Raw genomic sequence first — 27,944 nt, 5'->3', positions numbered from 1 at the left:
ATAATAATTCCGCCACACACAGATGAGATGCCGGCCATTTACTGGAAATGGCATTCGTATTCTACAAATTATCGTTTGAAATATTCACTATAAAAAACAGCTGTTTTAAAATGTTTCCAATTTGAATAAATTGTTGCCATATAATTTCACGTCACACATTTCAATAAATTCCTTTGTACATAAAATGTTGTAAGGAGATATTATAAATATTATATAGTTCAAAACATTTTCCAGTCTTATGCATAAGGTGCCGTGAATACCTCCATGATAATAGTTTTACGTTTTTTGGTGTTTTTATTCAACTTAGATTTTTGTTCGCGCTGTCCAAATTATCCGCCGGATATTCACCATTTTATTCTGGGGATTAGTGGTAATCCGGTCAGCTTGAACTCTGATATTCAAGTCTGACTGGTTTTTATAACAGAACAATTTTAACAAATTTGGAGCTCTGTCTACACTATCAAACTAGTTTGACAAAATAAAAAGTGTGATGTGTCCAAATACGGTAGTGGTATGCCCAACTATGGTAGTGATGATATGACATAATCATGTCCATATGGGGACATCACATTTTGTTGTCACATAAAGTTGATAGTGTAGATAATTTTATTTTTCCATCGTGATTTATTCCGTTACAGATTTTTCATATTGTCAATTGTATATTGAGTCAGGTACAGAGTCAGGACGGAATCGCAACGTAAGTTATTTAACCAGTCATCGAGCGATGGATACTTCGAACTGTCGCTTGTGATTGGTCAAATCGCCTGCGCTCCGTCTACGTCATTGTACTGAACGCTCTCATGGTGTTGATGTTAACGTCGTATTTTGTAAGTACAGGTAGTAAAGTGTACATTGTACTATACGTTGTTTTGTCGTTTTTAATCATTCCAATAAAGAATAATCGATATCCTCCATTATATTTATTTTTAACGAGTTAGGCCTAACTTTTTTTTCTTTTCTTCTTCTCTCTCTTAATCATACTGTATTAGAAATATATAATTTATGCCTAACTTATAAACATTTTCTAATATAATAATAGTCGAGAAACCATATTAATTATAATATATGATTTAAGGCCACCTTAAGACCTTCAAATAATTCAGTAACCGTTGATTCAATTCGTTCAGGGGGCAGAGTGAATCCAAAATCCCCTGTATCTGGCAGTTCTATCGTGTATGAGTATAAGACGCCAAGTGCGCCATAAGCCCAGTCCACACTGCATCCGGATGCCTTGTCTGAAAATAACACCAATTTACACCAAATTATAACAATAGATACAGTAGATGAAGCTTGCTTTTGGCCAGCATATGTGGAGACGACGTGTCTGCTACGCGCATGCGCGAGAAATTTAGGGCGTTTCGAGTCGGTTTTCGACCATGACATGCCGTCTGATAGGAGTCGACTACTACGCACATGCGTAGAATTACTCCACGTCAGGCGCCAACTGGGACTTAGGGCGTCGTGCATAATAATGAGTAACCTTAATGTTAATTCATTGCATATGTATGTGATAGTAACAATGAAAATATACACCGTTAAATATATCATTATCCTAATAATCCATAATATAATAATTACGTACACATGGTTTGGGAAATCTGTCCATATGTGTAGTTTGTTCCATGAACAGCCGTTAGTGCTTCGACGGCGTCGGCCTGAAGGTTGTTCTGATCTTCGAAGTCATCTGATGGATCCTCTGTGTACCCCCATGGGGCCATCCATACCTGGCCATACGAATGGAAGTCGATAAAAAGTCGTATAGTATCACCAGAATCTACGACACCTTGCATATATCTGGTGACAGCCTTGATTTCTTCCTCTGATGTAGCCTCAGTGCCTCTGTACGTTTCGTTACATGGGTTTACATCCGCTCCGTCGGCATCTGTAGAATTGAACCGAGAAAGACACTTTAACGTGTTCACAGACAGTGTATAACGTACATGCTTATGACGGAATAAAGGAGTATAAATGGCAACTTACCACCCCAATGTAAATCATAGTTACGATTAGCGTCGACGCCAACGCACATTGAATCACTGTTTTCTGAGCGTGTTTTACGCCAAAGACGATCCTATGAAGACAATAGTGCAATTGAATTCTAATAAGTAATGTACAATTAATATAGCGCCTCTATTGCAATTCGTCTGTTGAGTTTAACGAATTCAAAGTGTTCAACGTGTTGAACGCGCTTAAAGTGTTGAACGCGCTCAAAGTGTTGAACGCGCTCAAAGTGTCGAACGCGCTCAAAGTGTTAAACGCGTTCAAAGTGTTGATGACAGGCGACTGTTTGAATAATTCAACGCTTGTGATGAGTCAAATCACTTATTACGTTACGCTTACGTTACGCCCTGGGAACCAAACATTAAAACCATAAACTACAACTTTACTCCAAAATGTCCTCTTTTCAGTGTCTAAATATAATTGAATGTTTATTCCAATTTTATTTATCCTTTTGGTGGTCTAAGTTAATCTACCATTGTCTGGGAGTTCTGTAGGGTCCTTGTTCCACTTACATTAGTCCAAGTGTAAGCATATCCGTCTACGTTTAAAACAGGAATAATATATATATCCAATCCGTCTAATAATGCAGTGATTTCATTATCCGATCCATAGCCTGAAAGCAACTGGAAATTAATCGTGAAATTGGTACTTATAACTTTTCCATGTTCGTTATAGATGATTTTTTACTGATTATTTAAACATTTTTATATGAATTTTCCTGTGTTGAAGATGATTCAACAAAAAACAAAAAAGTATTGTGTACACTTAAAAGTAACATTAATCCAAATGTTAACTTTATGTCAATGGCTACCAGGAATGTATGGAAAGATGGTTCTTCAACAAGTACCAGTTTCGATTTATCTTTTCAAAAAGCAAATATGCTTCAATTTACATACATTACGGTACATTACCCTTGAACATAAATGACAATTTATGTTCATAATGACAATTATTTGAAGAAACTAACTTTATGGGTGACGAAAATGATAGATGCCGGGGATATCCACTCTCGTGCATGGATCCCAGCCTGGAACCACGCCACGGGTTTGCTATCGCCAGTCGGAGAGGCACGCCCAATCTGGAAGAAACAACATATTCATCACTACGTGACGTGCGTGTGCGGAAGGCGAATTCAGCTTTGCACTCACTGAGAAGTCGATCTCGCTATATGATTTTGTATGCGATGTGAGTTATATATAAGTTAAATATACCCCGAGATGTAGGCAAGCAATCTAACAACAGGGTGCTGAGCTCCGGGAAATCAAAGGGTTTATCTGTGGCTGCGACATGATCAGTACTACATCCCTTAACAGACACCGCGCCGCGCCGCGGAGAATATAATACCGTGGTTATTCGAATAAATGCCTCACTTTGAATAAACGCCTCCCTTTTGAATAACGACTTTGAATAATCCCTAGAAATACACGTTAACGTTCATATTTATTATTTCTTAATCGATGTATTTTAATGAAAGTGCCGGATGTTCATATTCATCCTATCTCTCCTGAATGCTGCCTCTTCAAGTGTACACGCCGCCGCCATATTGAAACGTTGAAATGAATTTAGAACATTTAACTCGAGATTAGAATATGTATATCTCTTTGTCAGGATTTTAAAAATAAGTTGTAAATATATTTGATTTTCTGCCATAGCAAGTATTATATTACCATTGCAAATTACGCCGAGAGCAGACCACCGTGAAACATTATATTCAATATTGCTTTTATACCCTTTCCTTTTATCATTGAATGTTTTGTTATGATAAGCTGATGATAAAATCACAATGCTTGCGTTATTCATTTTGTTCACAATCAAACGTTTCGTGTTCAATTCAAATTGCACACTACAGGCAGAAATCATCAGCAGACAAGAATATATTTCACTATTTTGTGTTAATATGAGCTCCACCCTGCAATAATTGAATAGTCACGAATTAGTAATTATTGACAATAATATTAGGTGAGGAGGCTGGTGGATAAGACAAACGTATACACCAATTTTCCATTTTTTTCTTAACGACTCTCGATTCAATCTACCATAGTAAATTGAGTCAAAGTTGAACGAACATTTTAAGAATTTATTTTTTAAGATATTAACTTTGCAACTAAACATACAGGCGGTACACATTTAGAAGGCGCTGTGTATATTAAACATGGAGAAATAAGCGCCCCCAAGCGGTTTGTTATGTTTTTTTACCCGTTTCAATGTTTGTTCGCCATTTCTGTCTATAATTATTGCATGCTAAGTTTCACGTTAAAAAATATTAACTATTTTTAAACAAGCTTAACGTAAAAAAGGTGTGAATAGAAATTAATTATAAATTACCAGTACAAAAGTACATTTATTGCATTTTATTATCATAACTATTATTTCTTTTCATCTTTAATAATAATATGGAATTTACATCCACAGAGTAAAAATACATATAATAGTAGGCCTATAGTGAGAAAATGATAATAATACGTTATAAGACATTGTCAAACAGTCATTTGTTGGTATAGAAACTATGTATGAGAAAAAAACAACACATAAGTTTCGTTGGTTTAATTCGTTAGTTATCGTTAACTTATTTCCGTGGCTTTTTTAAAGCGAAATAACAAAACTTAAATAACCTTGGCATAAGATGGATTAGATCTGCAGGTACAAAAGTAGACGACCTATATTATGTATATGTATATTGTGTAATAATTTTTTATTCATTTGAGTCACAGCGATCGGTATATTTTTTTTTCTTCATGAAACACGTTGTATTATCTGGTATTATTGTTGATATAAAGTTTACGTATACATGTATATAGATCTGAAAAGAACTGTTGAGTTTCTCCACGTTTCTTTTTAAGGGTGTGTGGCATAGTGTGTTGGACGTTCGACTACTGATCGCTGTTCGAATCTCACCATGCCGCATTGCTTGTATCCTTAGGCAAGATACTTTACTTCGTTTCTCCTCTCCACCCAGGTGTATAAATGGGTACCGTACCCGGTTAAATCAAGACACAACTTCGCGCTGATAACTATAGCTGCATTATGGAAGTATGTTTCCATACGTGTTTGATGCAAAAAAATGACCGCGGGGTAATAATGTGCTTAGAGATTTCACAACATTAGGCGCTATATAAATCCAGGATCAGGATATCATTATTATTATTCATTTCATTACTGGAAATTACTAGATACAAAAAAGCGGGAACATTGTATCACTTACCTTCAAAGCTAAAATATTCCTCTTTTTATAAGAAGCGCCAATCTTAATTTTTGTTGCGATGTTTGGATATTCCGCAGCAATATCATTCACCCAATTATTAATCTGATAAATAGTAAGTAACAATTGTTAACACATATTAAACAAATGATTATAATTATTACACACATTTGGCAAGCCAGGCGAGTATTCATTGTTTATAAACCATTCGGGAAATCATTTTTCATTTTTCCGAGAATATTCCTTATACACAAAATGTCAATAATGTATCTCACACAATTAAGCTTTGTGCTCATGGACGCAACGCAAGTATGTAAGCGCACCGCAAAGCTTGGTTCCCACTAGAACGTAACGCAAGGACGTAAACGCAACGCAAGCGTTTTAACCAACGACAAGCGAAGTTATAGACAGTTAGCAATCACAAGCGAATAAACCATCGCTTGTGATAAAATCTATTAGTAATTATTGTAAAGCTGTTGTTATAGGAATGGTTGCACTCTGTTGGTTTAGTGTTTTTGTTTTGTTAGTTTACTCATTGTCAATATTCGGGGGACTGTTGTGCCGTGAAATGCACAAAAAGTCTGTGAAAATCATTTTCTTTAACAAAAATCAGATTCAAATTGCGCAACGAAATATTTGCTCATTTTACATTCGCCTAATGATTATACCAATATGCATAGCATGCCTACTTCATCTATATTATTTTCCTGCTGTTAATGAAACTGATTTTCACATTTGTAGAATTTCATTTGTACATCTGACATTAGACTTGCCCCAAGTCTGTATTCATTGTCTTTTTTTATTTATTTTTTTAAATTTCGATTTTTGTCTGAAACCAAGCTCAAGTAGACGTATGAAACGCCATATGTGCAAAAATATTTATCATTTTACTAATGTTAAGACAAAACTCCGTCTGAAACCCAGACTAATTTAACGTCAAACAGATCGTTTTTACACTTAAGATTTATTACAGATTTGCCCATTTGAGGGTGCCATGTTTGCCCATTTGAGGGTGCCATGTTTGCCCATTTGACGGTGCCATGTTTGCCCATTTGACGGTGCCATGTTTTCACAAATATGATTGTTTGCACATTTGAAGGCAACATGTTTGGACAAATGTGGTTGTTTGCACAAATGTGACTTTTTTAACATTTCACGTCTCAACAGCGACCTACCCTAAATAATAATACTACAGTCTGCTTTAACGTTATATATATGCATGAGTCGGCAATTCAAATAATTTGTGCCCAACCCAAACAGCGAAATAACGAAACTTAAATAAGCCTGGCATAGGATGGATTAGATCTGCAGGTACGAAAGTAGGCCTTTGTATACTTATATTGTTTAATGATTATATTTAATACAGAAAGTGTGACTGCTCATCTGAGTCAAAAGTAGACCTATATTATATCTAATACAGAAGGTGTGTCTGCTCATATGAGTCAAAGGTAGACCTATATTATATTTAATACAGAAAGTGTGACTGCTCATCTGAGTCAAAAGTAGACCTATATTATATTTAATACAGAAGGTGTGTCTGCTCATCTGAGTCAAAAGTAGACCTATATTATATTTAATACAGAAAGTGTGTCTGCTCATCTGAGTCAAAAGTAGACCTATATTATATTTAATACAGAAGGTGTGTCTGCCGCCATCTGAGTCAAAAGTAGACCTATATTATATTTAATACAGAAGGTGTGTCTGCTCATCTGAGTCAAAAGTAGACCATATTATATTTAATACAGAAAGTGTGGCTGCTCATCTGAGTCAAAAGTAGACCTATATTATATTTAATACAGAAGGCGTGTCTGCTCATTTGAGTCACAGCGATCGGTGTATTTTTTCTTTACATGAAACATGTTGTATTATCTGGTATTGTTGATATAAAATTTGCAATAAAAACGTATAAATAGTTCTGAAACAAAATGTTGAGTTTCTCCACGTTTCGATCAATATATTTCGATCGTCCCCAGGAGGAGAAAATGCAGAAAGTCCAGGAAAATGGGATTATATGGTAATTTGGTATGACTGGTGTGAAAGCTATAATATGTATATCAGTGTTGACAGTGGGCGAGATTGAAACTAACTATAAAAGAAGAATTGTTCATCGTGAACAATGATGAATGGAAACTAGCTATATAGAAGATAGAGCATTGTTGCTAATAAAGAGTATGAAAAGCAAAGTGAGACAAGCTATTGTATTGATATACTGATAGTGAATAAATAAACAAAACGACTCTACTTTACCTCACCAAGAGGATGATAGACGTTGTAATCAAATTCGTTTGTACTGTCTGCATCTCGTTTAACTCTGGTTGATAGTGAAGGACGCATTTGGTCATCAATAAGTGCTTGGATGTCAGTAATAACTATGGTACTTCGTAAACCAAAGTCTTCTAGAAGTGCTATGAGTGTCGCTTCCATTTGCGGTGAGACTGCTATATCAACTGGCATGCCTAGACGTTTGATGCCATTCCAGAAATCAACCTGGAACAAACAATTTTATAATGTTTGTATGTCTTAATATATTGTATCATCGATCGGTAACCATTCTTTGAGACACATTCAGGGGATATCTCTATTAAGGGAACATCCCTCCCCTCTTATTAAGGATTGATTCAACCCCTAGGAATTGTTTCCACATAAAAGACAAAAATAATTAAATGTATATTTAGATGTCTATTAATACAAAATCCTTTTTTTACCTCCTCTCCTTCATACATATCTTTGAGTATTCTAAGTGAATCCAAATCATCGTCCATATCTGGAATCGTGCGAACAAGTTTGTATCTACAAAAGAAAATTATTAGTAGAAGCGTTTCTTTTTTTCTTTCAAAATCATTTGAAAAAAAACCCAGAATATTCTGTCTTATTTAAATCATAAAAGTACAATATGAGTTCGACTTGGTATATACTTTTATTTTGTTATGTGATTTTGGCTTATGGTTATTTTAATAACAGATAATAATACAACATGTACACAAAATGAAAAATGCTCTGGGCAAGGGGTAAATTAAGGGGCGAACTTAAGGGGAATTTCTCTTGACCATTATACAACTAGGGTCAATGTGATTTAATATTACTGGAAGAAAAATTGAATTGTCAATAAACCGAAGTTGCAGATTTGATAAGTTGCAGATTTGATAAGTTGCAGATTTGATAAGTTGCAGATTTGATAAGTTGCAGATTTGATAAGTTGCAGATTTGATAAGTTGCAGATTTGATAAGTTGCAGATTTGATATGTTGCAGATTTGATAAGTTGCAGATTTGATGAGTTGCAGATTTGATAAGTTGCAGATTTGATAAGTTGCAGATTTGATAAGTTGCAGATTTGATAAGTTGCAGATTTGATAAGTTGCAGATTTGATAAGTTGCAGATTTGATAAGTTGCAGATTTGATAAGTTGCAGATTTGATAAGTTGCAGATTTGATAAGTTGCAGATTTGATAAGTTGCAGATTTGATGAGTTGCAGATTTGATGAGTTGCAGATTTGATGAGTTGCAGTTTTGATGAGTTGCAGATTTGATAAGTTGCAGATTTGATAAGTTACAGATTTGATAAGTTGCAGATTTGATAAGTTGCAGATTTGATAAGTTACAGATTTGATAAGTTACAAATTTGATAAGTTACAGATTTGATTTGTTATAGATTTGATAAGTTGCAGATTTGATAAGTTGCAGATTTGATAAGTTGCAGATTTGATGAGTTGCAGATTTGATGAGTTGCAGATTTGATGAGTTGCAGATTTGATGAGTTGCAGATTTGATGAGTTGCAGATTTGATAAGTTGCAGATTTGATAAGTTACAGATTTGATAAGTTGCAGATTTGATAAGTTACAGATTTGATAAGTTACAAATTTGATAAGTTACAGATTTGATTTGTTATAGATTTGATTTGTTATAGATTTGATAAGTTACAGATTTGATAAGTTGCAGATTTGATAAGTTACAGATTTGATAAGTTACAAATTTGATAAGTTACAGATTTGATTTGTTATAGATTTGATAAGTTGCAGATTTGATAAGTTACATATTTGAGAAGTTGCAGATTTGATAAGTTGCAGATTTGATAAGTTACAGATTTGATTTTTCCATCCATGTCTGTCATTATTATTATTAACTACAATGTTTTAAGACGATGAAATGAATATGAAAATTGCATAGCTAGTGAATCTATTGTACTATACTTACCCGTCATAACGCCGATGTGTTGCTATGCTACAGGCCAAGAAAGTGATGATGGTGAAGAGAAGAATTGATAACGTCATCACGCGTTATCACGTGTCACTCGTACTGCTGCTTCCAGTGTACTATGAACAGTGTAAGAAACGATATTATTTCGATTTTTTATCGGTTTTTCTACAACTTTATTTGAATGGACCGACGACGTAAGGCAGAGGCGTAAGCGCAACGCAAGTAATTTGAATAGTTTACGGTCGTAGTTAACAAGCCGAGCCAAGTTAAGGTCCTTTTTTAAAGTCAAAGTCAAATTTATATATTTATTTATTTATTGTAAAAAGAACAATATAATTTGAGTAACTGTAACAGTGTGGGAAGAGCAAAACAAAAACAGAGCTCGTTTTTCGTCAAGTCTTTAGGATGTGAACTCGGCAAGTTTAGCAATAATAATGTTATTTATTTAATACTTTCGCTAAATTGTCGAAAACAGGACAACATGGACTGAAAACAGGACAATATGGGACCGGAAACAGAACAATATGGGACCGAATTAGCACAACATATGGGACCGGAAACAGGTCAATATGGGATCGAAAACAGGTTAATATGGGATCGAAAACAGGACCGGAAACAGGACGACACGTGACCGGCAACAGGACAGCATGGGACTGGAAACAGCACGACATGGGACCGGAAACAGGACAACATGGGACCGAAAACAGGACCACACTGGACCGAAAACAGGACCGCATGGGTCCGGAAACAGGACAGCATGGGACCAGAAACAGGAGAACATGGAACGGGAAACAGGATCGCACGGGACTGAAAACACCACAACACGGTACAAGAAACATAGAAGAAAAGGGAGGAAACGATTCATAATGTAAATAAAATTGCATTTTTAAACAATACAATGTTGATGAACCCCGCGTCATTTTAACGCACAACTAAGCTCTGTATGTTACCACTAGCAGTATCTACTTACTCACCTTTACGAAAGATAATAAGCAAGTCAAGATGTAGAGGACAGTGTGGTTATCCCATATTGTAATGGTGGTCATCACAATCACGTCAACTAATGAGAAAAGTAAAGACAGGATGTTAAAATAAAAGAGTTGAGCGGATGGTGTCATATTCGGACAATGGATGCGACACCATCTGCAGTAATATGGTCGATAGAAATCGATTTGTAATCAAATTCATAAATATTTAGAACAATGCTGACGTACTATCGATATTATTTATAGCGTTATGTTATTCAATTCACGCATGTTCAGAAAACCTTTACTGCGCAAATGGTGTGGATAACGTTAACACACATTTACGTGTACTCCCGTTACTTTTACGCTAAATCAAGAAATGAAGTTTCTTAATTGATTATCATTCATGGGGTGCAATATCACATAGGGCTCTTTATAAATTCGGTGAATAATAATAATTATGGCGCTCTATTATTTTGCGCAGAATATTTTTGATTTATCATGTACGGGGCGCCGCTTGGCACACATTTGGCTGTTGATCTAAAATGCATCAACGGAAAATAGCAAGTACAGTACCTGATAATATTATAGAGAGCCAGTGAAATTTCAAACTTTTGTGTAGTCAGTCGCCTTGATGATAGATAGGTCTACCATATTTTTTTCAACGCATTTGGGGGTTATGGAGGAGACACATTATCTATTGGGAAAATATAGAAACAAGTAGTCCTTGTGTATTATAGTATGAATGAACACGATTTCCAAATAAGGAAAATATTTCAAACAACATTAACGCAAGGCAAGATAACAACAGGATACTGAGCTCCGGAGATCAAAGGGTTTACCTAAACTATTCGATTGGCCAATTGGCTTCCTCATCTCTGCGCCTCGGAATGTGTACATACAGTACATGGTATTTTTCGTAGCCAGACATAAGTTCAAAGGACTGTTACGAGATCTTAGCAAGGCGGCGAGCTCGGCATCCCAGGGCCGTACGCAAGATTTGATTTGGGTGGGTGCGGATTAATATCTTTTGGACCATTTTCATAATATTGTGTACTTTTTTATTTTATTTTAAGACCCTATAAAATGTGGACCTTTTGAAATTGGGGGGGGGGGGGTTGTGGGTGTGTACGGCCATGTATCCTTTTGTTAGGTTACAGTACCCTCTTAAAGCATTGTGTTGTATATAGAATCCTGTCCCTTAATACAGGTACAACAACATCGAGGTCATTGATAACATGGGATGATCCCAGGGATCTATTGAATAATAATAATAATAATGTATTTTAAACAATTATAATACAAATGGGTTAGAAACTCCCTGATAAATAAGTACCGTACAATCCTTAATAAGACGCAACGAAAGGACGTCGTACGCGCAACGCAAGCGAGTTGACCAATGACAAGCCAGTGTTCGAATAATCCATCGCAAAACTAGCACATCCAATTCTCTATGCTGTACTATTTCTCCAGTATTGGAAAATTCCCGAATACAGCTTCAAACATAGACCAACTAACTCTTAAATAACCGATACAGGCAACACATGTGACGTACATGTAATGCTGTATGACGAAATTTGCCTAAATACCGGTAAAATATTGACGAATGTGGAGATGCAGCACTGATAACCGGATAACTAGTGATGTTAGTATCTTTAAATTAAAGAACCTCGTATTAGCTATAGGACAGATAGCATACATTATGGTAGAAGGTGTGGGTTATGTTTTCTTTTTAAATGCCTTTACAAGTGATTAATTTTCATTAATAGATTGTATACAAGTTACGTTTATGTATGCTTGTTTAATTAATTGTCAAATGGCCAATTTGTATGCAAACACTACCCGTATATTTTCATAAATCGTGAATACGATGGTGCGGGCATGGAAGATTAACGTAGGCCTAAATACTTTTTTACTATAATTGTAAATTAATAATGGCGACGTACACTTGGGTAATGATATTCTGCTGTTTTTTCTCTATCACTCAAACTCGCCGCATGTACAACAAGTAAGTATATAAGGCAAATTTATATAATGCGTATTATGATGTGTGTACAGAAAATATGTATTTATTATTTAGAAAAACGAAAAGAATCTTTTCTCTGATAACTTTTGATGGTTATATTTAAATGAAACGGATATTTGAGCATTATGTACCGTCGTCTGTGTACTAGCTGTGTCGAATTATGCAGGCCATATTATTAATAAGTTTCATTTGTCTTCTTCATTTCTAGTTACCAGGTCATCAGAGCTAAGCCGTTGACGCAAAGACATGTAATACAACTACACGCTCTAGAATATAATGAAAAATCATGCCATCAAGTAAGTCCGACATCAAAACATAATTTATTTAGTACCTAAATGTTTATTACCCCTTGTGTCAAATCAATATCGAGTCAGAAAAATATTGTAAATTTTTTAATGAAAAATGAAGAATAATAAAATCAAATTTTGAATAGTAGACTAGTCCAGATAGTCATATTTCCACTTTAATAAGATGCTGGAGGCATTTCGTGTTAAAAGCGAAAAACATGTGTTTTAGGGTAATTTTGGGGTGCTGAATTCAAATCTGATCTTCACCCTTAAAATGTGAAAAACAAAATGGCCGCCATTTCAGACTTATTTTGGCTTATAACTTGGCCATTTTGTATTTGTAATAAAGTTATACACTAAGGTGTACGTATGTTATAATGTATATTTTTAAATTTTGTGTACAGTATATACATTTCCACTTTCCACTTGACAGTTTTTTTAGGTTTTTATGCCCGTGTAATGTATTATATTATGTATATATTGTTTTATCGTTCTTTGGTTTTAATGTCAATTTTATGCATATGTGTATGTATATAATGTCTTACAATATATAAATCTAAAGGCAAAAAACTGAAAAAATGACAATGACAATGTATTACAATATATATAAACACAACAGGCAAAGAGCATTATTTCTAAACCGCCGCCCGGTGATATACTAAAATTGAATTAATTCATTTGAAACGATAAGATGAGGAAATCTTTGAGAAAAAGAATCAAGATTCGAACCTTCTGCTTGATATGTAGAGGTCCTAACCATTAGACCACTGTGGATTTCATGGTATAGGTCAAACTCGATTGGATAGCGATTCTTTAAAGATGTATTGCCCCCCTGAAAAAATAATTCTTAAAACAAATTTTGTTGAATATTCCATTTTAATGTAACGTAATAGTTATCCACTTTGACAAAAAATTGGGTCTAAAAAAATTGTATTTACCTGAAATAAATGTAATTTAAAGCTAATGGTCAAATTGGCTGCCAGCATATGGATTTTTGGTTGAATTTAACCTTTTATTTTGTCAGTTTACAAGTGAAAACATTTTTTTTTCTATCTTCAGAAACTATAGAAAATAATGTAAACAGATGTTTAAAAAAAAAGTTTAGTAGACAAAACAAATAAATTAAAGATGTATTGTCCCCCTGAAAAAATAATTATTTAAATTGTTTTGTTGAATATACCCTTCAATGTCATATAATAGTTATCCAGTTCGACCAAAAATAGATTGAAGAACATGTTTTAACTGAAAAAAAACCCAGTAAATTAAAGCCAAAAAAAGTCAAATTGACTGCCAGCCAATGGATTTTTGGTTGAATTTAACCATTTATTTTGTCATTTTATAAGGGAAAACATTACTTTTTTTTTCTGCGGAAGTGATTTATTATACTTTATTAAAACTACAAAATAGCCTATTTAAAATCTGATTTAATTAATCTTCATTTTTCATGTTTTTGGAGGACAATACATCTTTAAGTAAATATTGAGCAGATAGTAAACATCTTAAGCAAGGGACTAATGTAGAAAATGTATGAAGATTATGTATTTATTGTTTACCTTGAATTTACCTTGAATCGCCACAGTCCATCTTCTTTCGATAGAGTGTGAAAGGGTTAAGGGGGCTTTGTTGCCCATTATAAACCCATGTGTTTGTTTATCTCTTTCTTGAAGCAGAGTAGGTATGAAACATTGAATGAATAAAAGATAAAAAAGAAAAAAAGTTAGTCACTTCAGTAGAAAACAAAAATATGCTTTTACTTCAGTTGTTCGATTTTCATTTCTTCCTTCGAATTCAGGTCTAAATGAATAGGCAAAAGCGAAACACAACTTGGGCCTATAAATACTTGTCAATGTCAAACAGCATAATGCTCTACTACTAATCAATAATCAATAATCAATCATCTTTCTTTATTGCAATAATTCGTATACAAATGTATAACTTTAAATAGTTAGATCTTTCATAGAGGTTTACTTGATAATCTGTTATTTGTTTATATTATGTTATTTTAGTTAGACTTTTGGACATCAGCTAGAGCCGTGCGAAAGACTGTAGACATCATGGTACCACCGACGGCTAAAGAATACGTCGCCCTTACATTGGATATGATTGGTGTACCGTATCACGTGTTAATCGATGACGTCAATGAAGTTATTCAGACGCAAAGAGTATCTCATAGTTCTAAAGTTGCTGCAAGAGGATCAAACGAGGATTTCTTTATGTTTTACCACACAATTGATGAGGTAATCTAATAAGGCCACTGATAATAATATGATAGACAACATAATTAATGCATACGGTACTTCAAAAGTGCTGTGCACTAAAATGCTTTTAACCAGGATAATAGATTGTAATGAAATCTGCCGGTAGGCCTACTTTGTTATAACCCATACCCTTTAAACGGATTTATCTTTTTGTTATCGTTTGTCCTTGCATGGAGATAGTTTCCTATTATCTAAAGATTATCGTATTATTATTATTCTATGACAGCTAAGGGTATTCTTTATCTATATTTTTTCTACTGCATATCACCTCAAACCGTTTTTACATTTTTATATCGATTCTGCTAAATAAGTCACTGCAGTTAAAAACATATTTAAAAGACAATCTCGGAAAGGCAATGCTGTGCTGGATGAGCCAAAAAAGATTAAATCAGTTTTCCATTAAAAAGAACACAAAATACACACACAAATTTAATTTAGATTAAAACAAGTTAATAATTAGATAATTTAGGTGAAGTTTAAGTTTATGCTTGTATGTACTTTTACATTTGTACTGGTTCCCGGCATGCATTGTGTGTATATGTCTACTAATACATTCACATTCTACCTTTGTGCACACAGGAATCTAGAGACAGGGGCAACGTCGGTAGTAAATAAATATTTTTTCACGAAAAAAAACATAATTAATATTTAATTAATGTTAACGTCGTTATAATGCCTATAGCACAAGGGAGGACCTGAGGTAGGCCTATCTCCCTGGCACCAGGACCTGAGGTAGGCCTAACTCCCTGGCACCAGGGAGGATCTGATTTAGGCCTACCTCCCTGGCAACAGGACCTGAGGTAGGCCTAACGCCCTGGCACCAGGGACGACCTGAGGTAGGCCTATCTCCCTGTGGCACCGCTTTTTGGCGTTTCGATTTTTTTTGTATGAAAAATGGTGCAAAAATAATTATCTTTTTACTAATATTAATTAATCTAAGCATAGATTAGTTGATCTACTTCACCAATGTTGAAAAAGTGGGGTTATTATGAATGTTATTGCAAAGGTTTATATTTTATAAGAACTATTATAATAATAATTATTTTTATAATAACCCCAAGCCAGCCTTTAAGATTCGTTTCAGAATCGGTGGAAACTACGTAATACTCATCAAAGTGAAAGTGATATTTTTATATTATCTGTTATTAGATAAAATTATTCCAAGATAGTTTATTATCAACTTATGGAAACATTCTTTCTGAACTGGAAATTGGAACGTCTTACGAAAAACAACCAATGAAAGTTCTAAAGGTAACAATAATGGATATTGGTTTTTTTATTCGATACATCTTGAGAACAATGGCGTAAAGCAGGTGGCAAAGGCCCATGTTTAGCACTCATAAGAGGTCCTCCAACACTGGTTAGTTGCATTGATGCTTTCCATGCACTGGGGCCCCTGGGATTAGCCAGTGAGCGCTCATAGCCGTTGTTGCGCCACGACTTGAGAAATATACAAGGATGTGTTCAAAGTGTTCCAGTGTGAGACGTATAACATTAACAATGACCATCACCACCAATGAAATTGAGCGTGCAGGAATTAACCGAGCTGGGCTACTCGCTTAGGCTACCTCAACCCCCTGACCACTTGAATGAGTTAAGCTTTCTTTGCATCGAGCAAAGGAGACGGAATTATATCTACAACGTCGTCGCGAATCAAACCCTTTATGAATAGAACGAAACAGGAATTATACCGTATCCTTTTGTCGTCTACTGAGTCCGATTTAAAAGTTATTTTTCATGCCTACTAGTACTACACAACAAGGTCGTCAATTGCCAAAACGTGGCATGGCTATAGAATATTCTCTCAGCCCAGAGAAAGACAATCATTCGAGCCTAACGGAGCATGATGGTATGCTACTGTTTATTTCTAATCTGTATCACGGAATCTGCGTCCGTGACGCACAAAACAAAATTACTATTATTATTGCGTACATTATAAAGAAATATTGAGAAAAAAAGTTCAAAAGAAACAGCTTTATCTTTAAAATCGTCAGACCAAATCATTATGAAAGGAGAATAATGATAATACTACCATGGAGTAAATTACTCCATGATACTACACATACTGTACAAACAAAAACAACTCAATTATCATAAAGGTCATACAGTAGCATAGAAGGTCATACACAGTACAGTAGTTTAAAAAAACAAAAATCTTGTTACAGATATCTACAGGTGGCGCTTCAGATAAAAAAAAAATTTGGTTTGAGGGCGGTATTCATGCTAGAGAATGGATTTCACCGGCCACTGTTATGTACATTACGAATAAGGTAAGTAGTTTGGTTTTTTCAATTCAAGACCATATCTCAAGCCCTGTCTACACTATCAGTATCAAACTAGTTTGACAAAAAAAAGTGTGATGATGTGCCAAAATATGGTAGTGATATTATGACGTCCTCGTGTCCATATACGAGTACATCACATTTTTTGTCGCATAAAGATTGGTAGTGTAGAGCTTATAAAAGCTCTGTGATCTACACTATCAAACTAGTTTTAAAAAATGTGTTAAAATATGGTAGTGATATGACGTCACATTTAGGCCTATTTGTCACATAAAGTTTGATTGTGTAGACAGAGCTTTAGGAGAAATGTGTGATCTACGTACAAGTCTTCATATTATTAAATAAACTTTTTTTTTTTAGTTTTTGGAGAAATACACAAGTGGTTCAGAAGATGAAGTAAACTTTTTAACAAAATACGATATTTACATACTGTTTGTGACTAATCCAGATGGATACAGGTGGACGTGGGATAACGTAAGCATTTGCATATTCTTGCTTGATGGCGTAAACATTGTTTTATTGTTTTATTGCTAAGTAACTTATATTCATTTGAAGCCTATTGTTATGTTTTTATACATTGTAGTCGTAGCGACTTTCTTTCCTTTTTTCTTACTAAATAATGTACAAATACTAAGCATAGCAAACTCCGTTAGACCTATGAATATGTTTAATTATGAGCTATCATAACCTTGCACATTTTTAGTCGCGTGGAAGCGACTCTATAGTTCACTATGTCGGTCGGTTGGTCGGTCTGTCTGTCTGTCTGTCGGTCTGTCGGTCCGGTATCACTATGCGTTTTATCGCTTTCTGACCTTATCTTGATATCAGTTTAATCTAGCTAGGTTAATTTTTCACAGTATATTCCTTATGGCCAGGAATCAATGTGGTTATGTTTTCACGGTGCGCAATAAAAAATTACGCGGTCTACGCACGATTTAACGAAATCACGTTTCTAATCATATCTTCACAACCATGAATCACAATTAAATAAAATTTGGTACTCATAAATTTCAGGGCATAAATCATCATATGGCAATACAATTACGTGCGTAGCGCATGTAACGCATGCGTACGCGCGCTTAAAATTTTCAAAATTTATTTTCGATGAAATAAGAGTACGTTTCAGGCAATTTTAAGCGTTTACAAAATTGCCATGAGTGCGCATGCGCACTGCGCGTTAAATGTTGTTGCGCACTCTTTTTGCTCGATTTATGTTTTCTTGACTTACTTTTCAACTCGAAATTACGTTATACGAGCACGTCAAAAGTGACAGGCTACGCACGTGTAAATTAAAAAAATATAAATGTTTTTAAACATTTCAACATTTTTAAACATGTTCAGTAATTTCGGTCAGTATAGTTCACTATGTCGGTCGGTCTGTCGGTCTGTCTGTCGGTCTGTCTGTCGGTCCGGTATCACTATGCATTGTAGCACGCGACTTAATGGCTGTTGGCCTTGTTAATATTTAAAAGCTCTGTCTAGGCCTACACTATCAAACTAGTTTGACAAAAAAATGTAATGTGGCCAAATGGAATGATATGCACAGATATGGTAGTGATATGACATAATCATGTCCATATATGGGAACATCACATTTTGTTGTCACATAAAGTTTGATAGTTCTCTTTTAAACTTAAAGAATATCTTATTTCAAATTATAACTAATTTTTTTCTCTATTTTGTAATATTTTTTTAACTTTAGAAACTTTTTCTAAATTGCTTCCTTTACTGTTGGTGTGTGTGTGTGTCTGTTGATCTTTATGTGTATGTGTAGTTATATGTTTACATTTATATATATAAGTATATAATCTTCTTACATGGCTTCCCAATATACAAGTTTCAATTGGATTTTTGTTTCCAATTGATCGATACTTTCTTGAGTTTTTTTGACTCTTTCATTTTGTATATAACTGAATCATCTTTTTATACATTATGATTTACTGTATTATATCTCTAAAAAAAAAAATTATTTATTTATAAAATATCAGAAATTATAATGTTTTTTACTCAAATATGAATGAAAGAAATAAATGTTTATTTGAATTGAATTGAATTGATAGTGTGGACAGAACTTTAGTCACATATCATAATGTAATAAATAGAAACTTCATTATACTATGCCTATGTGATGAAAACAAGTACTTGTTAATGTGTTAAATTATCAATCAATACATTTGTTTTTTGTAGGACCGTTTGTGGAGAAAGACAAGATCTCCAAACGAGGGCTCAGAATGTGTTGGTACTGATCCGAACAGGAATTGGCCGTTTGAATGGGGAGGTAGGCCTATAAATACTAAGCAAATCTAAAGCTCTGTCTACACTATCAAATAGTTTGACAAAAAAATGCCCGGTACACACCATGTCTAGTTCTGAGAAGAACTGTTTAGTTTCTCGACGTTTCGATCAACATACCTTGATCGTCCTCAGGAGTGAGAAGGGCGATCAAAGTATATTGATCGAAACGTCGAGAAACTAAACAGATACCTGGTGTACTGAAAACTTTATATAAACATTTGATTTCGCCATGCAAACCATTAAACAATATATAAAACTCTGTCAACACTATCAAACTTTATATATATGGACATAATGTCATATCACTGCCATATTTGGGCATATCATTACCATATTTTGGCACATCAAACTAGTTTGATAGTGTAGACATAGCTTAAAGTCTTGTATCTTTTGCTTTCACACAGGTGAAGGAGCTTCAGAAGAACCGTGTTCTGACACGTACCGCGGCTCAAGCGCAACATCAGAACCTGAAATTGAATCAGTTGTGAATTTCCTTAAAAAATTGGAGAACTTAGAGATGTTCATTGACTTCCATAGCTACTCTCAGTTGATGCTGTATCCATGGGGATATGCAAGTGATCTTGCTCCAATATCGAACGAAGAGGAAGTGGTAAGTATTAACACTTATCGTTAGAAAAAAATAATCTCTGCATGAATATTAAATTGTTTAATATTTTGAGTACGTCTATGTGTTAGATATGAACTAACTAAGGCGAACTTTGTTTCTAACAGAAGAAATTGGGTGACGCCACAATAACAGCAATTGAAGCGGTGAGTGGACGGGAATACGAGTGTGGCAACACCGTGGAATTGTTATGTAAGTATACTGCGATTATTGAACAATTATGGAACTGTGTTCACGGTGTTTTATTTTTATTAACAGTTAATTAAACAAGGCAATTTAACAACAGGATACTGAGCTCCGGAGATCAAAGGGTTTATCTGTGGCTGCGACAAGATCAACGAACCGCGCGCCACAGAGAACATTTACATAGTACAGTACTGTTGGTATTTGTCGCAGCCAGACATAAGATCAAAGGACTGTTACAAGTTCGTATCTTGGCAAGTTGAGCTCATTTTCCTGTTGTTAGAGATTGCCTTGATAATACACTGCAGTCCTTTTTTCGATTAGCACTGGCATGGCCCTCTGTCCACTGGAATGCTATATATACACACTGCCCCTCTGACTATAATCTTTTAAAACAATGAATTATTTCCACCGTAGATGCTGCTTCTGGGGCTAGTGAAGACTATGCATATTCTATTGGTACTCGATTTAGTTACGTCATCGAGTTACCAGATAAAGGCAAATACGGGTTCGTACTACCCGAAGAAGAGATTATTCCAACAGGTGAAGAGACGTACGCCGGTGTAATGGCTGCCTTTAGATACTTAATCGAGTATACATAATTTGTAGACCTACCAATATTAAGCAATATTTAGTAATCTTAAGGGCGTTTAGATGTAAATCATTAGCTGTCGTAGCTAACGACGTCGTACATTTATTTATTTTATTTCTTTATTTATTTATTTATTTATTCGGTATAAATAGGCCTACTCAAAATGCAACATTATCAGAACATCGGAGCCGGCCCAAGGTGTTCGTTCATACGTTGGGAATAACGTGGAGTGTAGGCCCTCTAATAACTTAATAAAAACCTTAGGCGAGTTATCATTTTTGGTTTTTTCATTCATTATTTGTAACTATTACTCGCCTGATTTGTCAATTACCGTCTAAGCTGTAAAATGTAGTGTAAAGGCTAACTCAGACAGCGTCGTACGACGAGGCCCGACGAAATGTCTCGACTCGTCGGTGCTGTCTGAGTTGAATCCCGACGAGACGAGTCGTCGTGGGATAGCATCGGGCGGAGTTTTTAGCTCGTCGTCGAGAGAACTTTAAACATGTTTAATCTTCTCCCGATGAGACGACACGTCGCACAACGCTGTCTGAATTGGCCTTAAGCAGATCATTTTTACAATTTACAATACCGTATATATATTAAACTGGTATCAAACAAACAAAATACACATTGCTTTATACTACCACGGTCGCTAGTTATGCTACATTCAGCGTTACTCCTCACTTTTGAACACCCCCGATAACACATTCTGCGATGAGACGACAATTTAGTTCACCATCTAAATACCGATCCAATCATTCTACAGAAACACATTTTAAACAAATATTAATAGCATTAAATAATTAGATTAAGTGAAAATATAATGAATATAACCTTCCTTTCTTTTAACACTTTGGTTGAAATTAATAAAATATCAATTAGGCCTATCGTTATACTGTATCAGTTGTCGGCGAGATACTCGTTGAATGTGTTCATACTCCACGTCTGAAGCCCATTTAGGTTCGAAATCCGATCTGGAGCTAGAGACTGGAGAAATCCGTGAAGTAGTATTATAGTGTTTAAGTCCACACGAACTCATTCCGGATTCCGTACAAAACATACGTGTGTCATCGAAAACTATAACATAGTCCCGACTATGCCACCGGACCAAATCCGTGCTCAGTGTAAACGCAGGTTTAGTTAGTAATAGGCCTATTGTTTATGAAGTTTAGATAACGATGGTTTCCTCTCGCCGCTTTTATAATGTCCTCTACTAGCACCTAACGACAATCTTCGTATTCCTGCTGTGTACGTTTTGTTAACATCCATGGCGAATGCTGCGTGTTTCACCATATCGCTGAAACTGCCTCGCTTCGACGTGATCACTTGTCTCCTCTCAAGCTCCATCAGGTTCGATAAGATGTCACCTTTACGCTGCAAAAACAATGTTAACTTTTAATATTATATTAAGCAAAACACAAATAGTCACAAACTTCCTCAGGTTCCTCCATGCGCGTAGCGCGCATTAAAGCGTGGTTCCCACTAGCGACGCAACACAAGGACGTAACGCAACGCAAGTGAATTGACCAATCACAAGCGATGGCTTATTCGCTTGTGATTGCTAACTGTCTATAACATCTCTTGTCATTGGTTAAAACGCTTGCGTTGCGTTTACGTCCTTGCGTTACGTTCTAGTGGGAACCAAGCTTTAGTTTTGAGAAATTGCCAATTCACGTCATCATGGTCTTGGCTGAGCATTAATATTTCAATTGTTGTAGGCGTAATTTCTCCCACCAGACAATGATAACTGTTGTGCCTCATTATTTACAGGTGGCCTACTACATTACATTTATCTTTTTTCTTTATTTCCATTCATCATACCTAAATAATCATAGTACAAAGACAAAAAAAGAATGGAAAGGGGGAATCTCGGGAAAGCATAAAAGAAAGCACTTAGCCTACACCAATGTCTTCAAAATTCAGGTCAGCGTGTGTCGCTGGTGGTGGAGGTTGACCGTCGTTGCCAGGTTCGTCCGCGTTTTGCCGTGCTTCCAGGTTTACATTCCACACCAACGAGAAGATCTGCGTAACAATCGAAACGACGAGAAACAACGCGATTCAATAACATTTCAACGAAGTGGGGTTATAAGGTATAAATAACTGGCCAGTCACATTGTTTCAGGGTCTTTCACATCTGTTCCCGCACGGTCCCGTCGACGAATCGAACGTCATTGTTCGACGCTCCAGTCGATATGCGCGTAGCCGCGTGAAAACAAAACTTGAACGTTTGATTTGATTTGCCGGCGCCGGCGGTCCGGAACCATGTCGGAACAGGTGTGAAAGACCCTTTACTCACGTCGTCAACCTCTTTCCTGATTTTCTTGTATTCGACTAGATTATCCTCTATTGCCGCAATAATTAGGAAGTAGTTTTGCAGGTGCTTCAGTGTAAGATTATTTAAATCCTTTAACAAAAATTTGAATGAGTCAAGATTAAAATATTATAACCAAGATTGAAATCTGTAATAGGCATTTATGATTCGCGCAAATAGAGGCATTCCTAAGCTCTGATTGGTTACCGTACGCATTGGTTCGTAACGTATGAATACGCATGCGTATTAAGAGCCAACGCTTTCTATTAGTGTGAATTAATTCGCCTAGTACAAAACATGCTTTATATTCGTGGCATGCAATAGTTACCAAGACGTCGATTGTTTTTATTGTATGTAGCCTATCTTCGATGTTTAGTATTCTTTCGGTAAGTCAAAGAAGATTATTTTTACGCAAATAAATATTTTAAATACCTTAATTAATGCCATTGATAAATTGCAATTAATTGGTAGCATCTTTTAACTCAAGGAAACTTACGCCAAGATAAAGAGGTTTTTGAAGATGTAGGCTAGCCTCTTCACAAACAGTATCGACGCTTTTGATAGACACATTTTGTGGAGTTTGTAAATGATCTGAATTACAAAAAAAAATATTATCCACTAGAGAAAAATTCTAAAAGAAAACGCAGGTTATTCAACCTATAGAGGGTTTAATAATCTCAAAGTATTGCACGACTATGATTGATAGAGCTTAATAAGAAGAAACTAAGCTTGGCAAAATGGAGTAATTACGCTCATTGTAGACGGGCAAAGTAGTTTTACATGTAGCCTATCGTACAGCGGCGGATCTTAAATTGGATTTTAAAATAAGGCCTAAAAACTGTAAAATGAATGCTCTGAAATGTCGTTTCCCGCCAAAAATGTTAACCTACCGTCTTCATTGCTAGTTGGTTTTGTTGATAGCGTGTCTTCTCGTTTCTTATTCTCCTCTTTAACCTCTCTCATAGCTTTATCCTAAAAGTTACCAATTCCAAAAGAATATTCTGTGTTATTGTATTTTCTACTTTAGTCTGGGTTCCAGACGGAGTTTTGACTTAATATAAAGATAAATATTTTGGCACATATGGTGTTTCATACGTATACTACTTGAGCCTCAAAATAACTACAGACTTGTCGAGTCTAGTTTCTTATTATGAACGTTATCAGACTACTTCACATGGGAACTTCTATTTAACAATCCACATAAATACATACCAAGTTTGTAACGACCACAGCCACTACTAAGTTTGCAAAGACGAATGCGCCAACGACGATACACACGATAAAGTAAAGGGCGCCGGTCACAAACAATCCCTTCTCCTGTAATAATAAATTAAAGTTTACCAAAGTTACATAATCTTCTCACTGTATGGAAGGAAAATATCTTGTTTATTGTTAACGTTAACTTGTAATGTAAGTAGTTATAATGCCATCAATTAACTGTTTTTATACAGATACTTTAAATATGATGATCTCCAATCGTTTCCAAATAAGACCCCACATTTGGAAGCGCGCGCGTCGAACCTTTGATATGGTACGGCGCGCGCGTGTCAACGTCCTGGTCTCAATGGTGGAATTGATTACATACCTCAAAATCTTTAAAAACGCCTCTCCATCCATCTTGGGTAACGCAGATAAATAATGAGAACATTGCTAATAATACATAATAATGAAGTGAATAAATAATGTACACGTTAAAGCACATCAATATATCTTCTGTAACTCACTCATGGCCTAAAGTTGTTGTCATTTCTTAACTTAATCTCTGTCTACACTATCAAACTTTATGTGCCAAAAAAAATGCGATGTGCCCAACTATAGACATGATGATGTCATATCACTATCATATTTAAGAATATCACTACCACATTTGGGCACATGAAACTTTTTTGTCAAACTAGTTTGATAGTGTAGACATAGTTTTATTTATAGTTACTTTTTTAGTTGTATATTATTAATGACATATTTGTCGGTTTAATACAGTGTTAATGTTTTAATTTTACCTGCAGTCATGTCACCGAAGTGTTTCGGTACATCTTTGCCGAATAGTGAGACACCGGCAACACCCAACACTAACATTATGATAATCAAAAGAAGAGCAATGTTGGTCATATCTGGAAAAATAATAGTTAAAGTCTTATGACGTAAGGGCGACCAATCGACAGTTTGCTATTTTTGTGATAGTGATATTATGTGCGTTGCGCGTCGTTACTTGCGTTGCGCGTCGTTTAGTTGTTTACCTACCTGGAACGGATTGAAAGATCGTCTGAACAACTACAGAAAGACCCGTTAATGCACTAATACTGTAAAGAATACCAACAAAATAAAACTTACTCAGAATTGGAGAAGCGAAACAAATTTAAGTTTGGTAGACATTTAGGCCTACAAGTCTAAATCAATTTTGGTGTAATTATTTATTTTCCACTAACACTGAGTATCACCTACCTTCTAAGACTTCGAAAAGCTCTTAGCACTCGTAAGATTCTTAAGATTCTGCTGCTACCAAGAAACGTCAATGCTGTGGAAATATCCAACAACAATTAGAAACAAAATTGAGAGATTTACTAAAAAGTGAAATAAGATCAACATGAATGAAACACTGAAGCGGAACGATATACGCGCGCGTGTGACAATAATGACGACAGAGAAGGGTGGGACTTTGTCTACACTTACTTGGACCAAGAAGAAGTGTCAGTATAATGAAGAAGTCTAGAACATTCCAACCGACTCGCCAGTAAATAAAGAATCCGTTGTACCATTTTAAAGCTAATTCACACACAAATATGGTGAGTACAATGTTATCGAACACAGAAAACAGATTGGCATAGTCTCTAGACTGTTGTAAAAAGATATATAAATGTTACCGTAATATAATGTCATTTAATTTACACATGGTATAATTCTAGGATCTGAACCGTCAGTTGTGTGCGCTTTGGTTTGATTTGGTGTGAATCAAGCATTAAGACTGAGACTAATTTGTGAATTGAGTTTGAATTTAAATCTGTTTCATATTATCTTAGCCAAACTCTTTCTTTTGTCTGATCACTAAAATGCTATTTTGTATTTCGAAGATAAATGCTAACTTTCCACTAAATTGGTAGTATGAATGGTTTGTTACGTTTCAAAATGTAAAATGATGTTTAGGCCTACTTACGAGTTCCTCATTGGTCTGCAAGCCAATCAGAACAGCATTGGCAACAATAACAGCGAATATAAAAGATCGGAAGAAGTAGCTGTCGACCATCTGGCCCACCAGCTCTTGCGACACGAACGCTTCCACACGGTCATCATCCTGGTCTACGATGGCGTTGAAATCTTCTTCAACTTCGTCACTTGCAAAGAGTTCGGATATCGATGCGCCCTCTTTCACCTAATAATAAAAATCAAGTAAATCGTTCAGTTTGATGATAACATATTGCGTAATTTTTACCGACATCATTATCATAATCTTCTTCATCACCGTATCATCATCTTTTTCCTCTATAGTGCGCACAACTGGTAGCTTCAATATAGGTGTAATGTTGATTTATTAAGAAAATACAAGTTTCTGCTAAGTATTAAATGGGATTGAAACACCTTGTGTTGAGTATAAAGGTCAATTTACACAGACAGACGAGCGGTAACGTTAAGCGAAAAATCACGTAGCTTGTCCCACGTAGAATCTGTGTCTTTTCTGAGTTGAAGCCTTCCGTTCGCTCCGTGTTAAGTTGTGTGTAAATGTTCATAAAAAATAACATATTTTTTATTACCGTTACCGCTCGATCGTCTGTGTAAATTGGCCTTTAAAGGGGTGATATCAACCAACCAAAATGCATTTCCTTTCTTCACAAAGTCCAAGTGCCGTCCTAAATCTGACAATTTCATTAAACATAGCGTGCAATGCGCAATATAATATTTTAATATTTTGGACAATGTTCGAAATATCTTTCAACAAACTACATTAGATTGCACTTACCGCCGATTCATCAAACGTAAACACGCGTTGTATTTCATCACTAGGTAGAAATAAGAATGGATTATTCGCATTAGTGACGTAATCATATCACTTATTTATGAAATTGAAATATTATATATGTTCTCTTGCAATGAGCTGTACAGTCCGCTGATACATAATTCTAGAATTTACTGAACTACAAATTTGTTCCTATTTTCATTTGACTGAACCTACACCTTGAAATTACCGTCCGATGGTTAGCCTTAGCTTTTAAGCTCAGGAGCTAGTAGGCCTATCTCGTTTGTCTTACCTATCATTTTCAGGCAATTTATCTTTCTTACCCATCAATCGATTTCCAACTTTTACCTTTTCTCCAATCTGAAAAATAAATGTTTTTAATATTTTAGAGCCTCAATGCATGAACATAGGCTACACATAATGGATCCGTTCGTTATACATAAGCAGCTTGGCCTAGAGGCCTACACAATAACAAAGAAAGGAGCTTAACCTAGCCCAGTAGGCCTACTACAACAAGGCTAGCTAGACAGCCTAGACCTAGGCCTAGGTAGGTCTAGGCCTAGGCCTAGGCCTAGGCCTAGTTAGGCTAAACCTACCTTTTTAAAAGCAGTCAAACCGAGTGTTGCACGTTTGAACCCAGACCCCGCTTTCTGTGTTTCTGCAACTGGAATATTCTTCGACTCATCTGTCGGAATATTATTGCCATCACACTCTTTAGATATTTCTTCCATATTTAAAACTATAATTTAAATAGTACTGTGTATCCTTATTTTCT

At 35.4% G+C, this 27,944-nt stretch overlaps 3 protein-coding genes across 5 annotated transcripts; 1 reads left to right on the top strand and 2 right to left on the bottom strand.

Annotated features, from left to right (window-relative positions):
* Positions 1-864: 864 nt before the first annotated feature.
* On the bottom strand, positions 865-10,471 carry LOC140044467 (carboxypeptidase B-like). Its single transcript, XM_072088987.1, has 10 exons — positions 10,371-10,471; positions 9,394-9,512; positions 7,906-7,990; positions 7,448-7,687; positions 5,204-5,305; positions 2,969-3,079; positions 2,514-2,624; positions 1,981-2,071; positions 1,583-1,882; positions 865-1,235 (listed from the first exon to the last, which is right to left on the bottom strand). The coding sequence occupies exons 2-10, from the start codon at positions 9,468-9,470 to the stop codon at positions 1,057-1,059; spliced, it is 1,296 nt and encodes a 431-aa protein (XP_071945088.1). The 5' UTR covers positions 9,471-9,512; positions 10,371-10,471; the 3' UTR covers positions 865-1,056.
* Positions 10,472-12,066: 1,595 nt separating this feature from the next.
* LOC140044484 (carboxypeptidase B-like) lies at positions 12,067-21,713 on the top strand. Of its 2 annotated transcripts, XM_072089004.1 has the most exons (10): positions 12,067-12,369; positions 12,596-12,683; positions 14,681-14,911; positions 16,082-16,183; positions 17,098-17,202; positions 17,575-17,688; positions 19,402-19,492; positions 19,914-20,119; positions 20,242-20,326; positions 20,735-21,713. In XM_072089004.1, the coding sequence occupies exons 1-10, from the start codon at positions 12,296-12,298 to the stop codon at positions 20,917-20,919; spliced, it is 1,281 nt and encodes a 426-aa protein (XP_071945105.1). In that variant the 5' UTR covers positions 12,067-12,295; the 3' UTR covers positions 20,920-21,713. The 2 variants fall into 2 exon arrangements, with proteins under 2 accessions (XP_071945105.1, XP_071945106.1); XM_072089005.1 differs by lacking the exon at positions 16,082-16,183 and having other exon boundaries at positions 12,189-12,369; positions 20,735-21,711.
* A 35-nt stretch (positions 21,714-21,748) lies between these two features.
* Positions 21,749-27,941, bottom strand: LOC140044481 (cation channel sperm-associated protein 4-like). 2 transcript variants are annotated; one of them, XR_011844461.1, is made up of 16 exons: positions 27,766-27,941; positions 27,462-27,529; positions 27,173-27,212; positions 26,372-26,587; positions 25,891-26,053; positions 25,663-25,735; positions 25,462-25,520; positions 25,221-25,331; positions 24,806-24,870; positions 24,433-24,537; positions 24,111-24,192; positions 23,717-23,811; positions 23,206-23,313; positions 22,812-22,931; positions 22,012-22,283; positions 21,749-21,979 (listed from the first exon to the last, which is right to left on the bottom strand). XR_011844461.1 is itself a non-coding variant. In XM_072089000.1 (15 exons), the coding sequence occupies exons 1-15, from the start codon at positions 27,898-27,900 to the stop codon at positions 22,062-22,064; spliced, it is 1,662 nt and encodes a 553-aa protein (XP_071945101.1). In that variant the 5' UTR covers positions 27,901-27,941; the 3' UTR covers positions 21,749-22,061. The 2 variants fall into 2 exon arrangements, 1 of the variants encoding a protein (XP_071945101.1); XM_072089000.1 differs by having other exon boundaries at positions 21,749-22,283.
* Between the last annotated feature and the right edge of the window lie 3 nt (positions 27,942-27,944).

The sequence above is a fragment of the Antedon mediterranea genome, chromosome 3 (assembly GCF_964355755.1).
Source record: "Antedon mediterranea chromosome 3, ecAntMedi1.1, whole genome shotgun sequence".
NCBI classification, from domain to species: Eukaryota; Metazoa; Echinodermata; class Crinoidea; order Comatulida; family Antedonidae; genus Antedon; species Antedon mediterranea.
The sequence above is the reverse complement of the archived record's forward strand: the minus strand, read 5'-3'. Positions and strand labels throughout refer to the sequence as shown.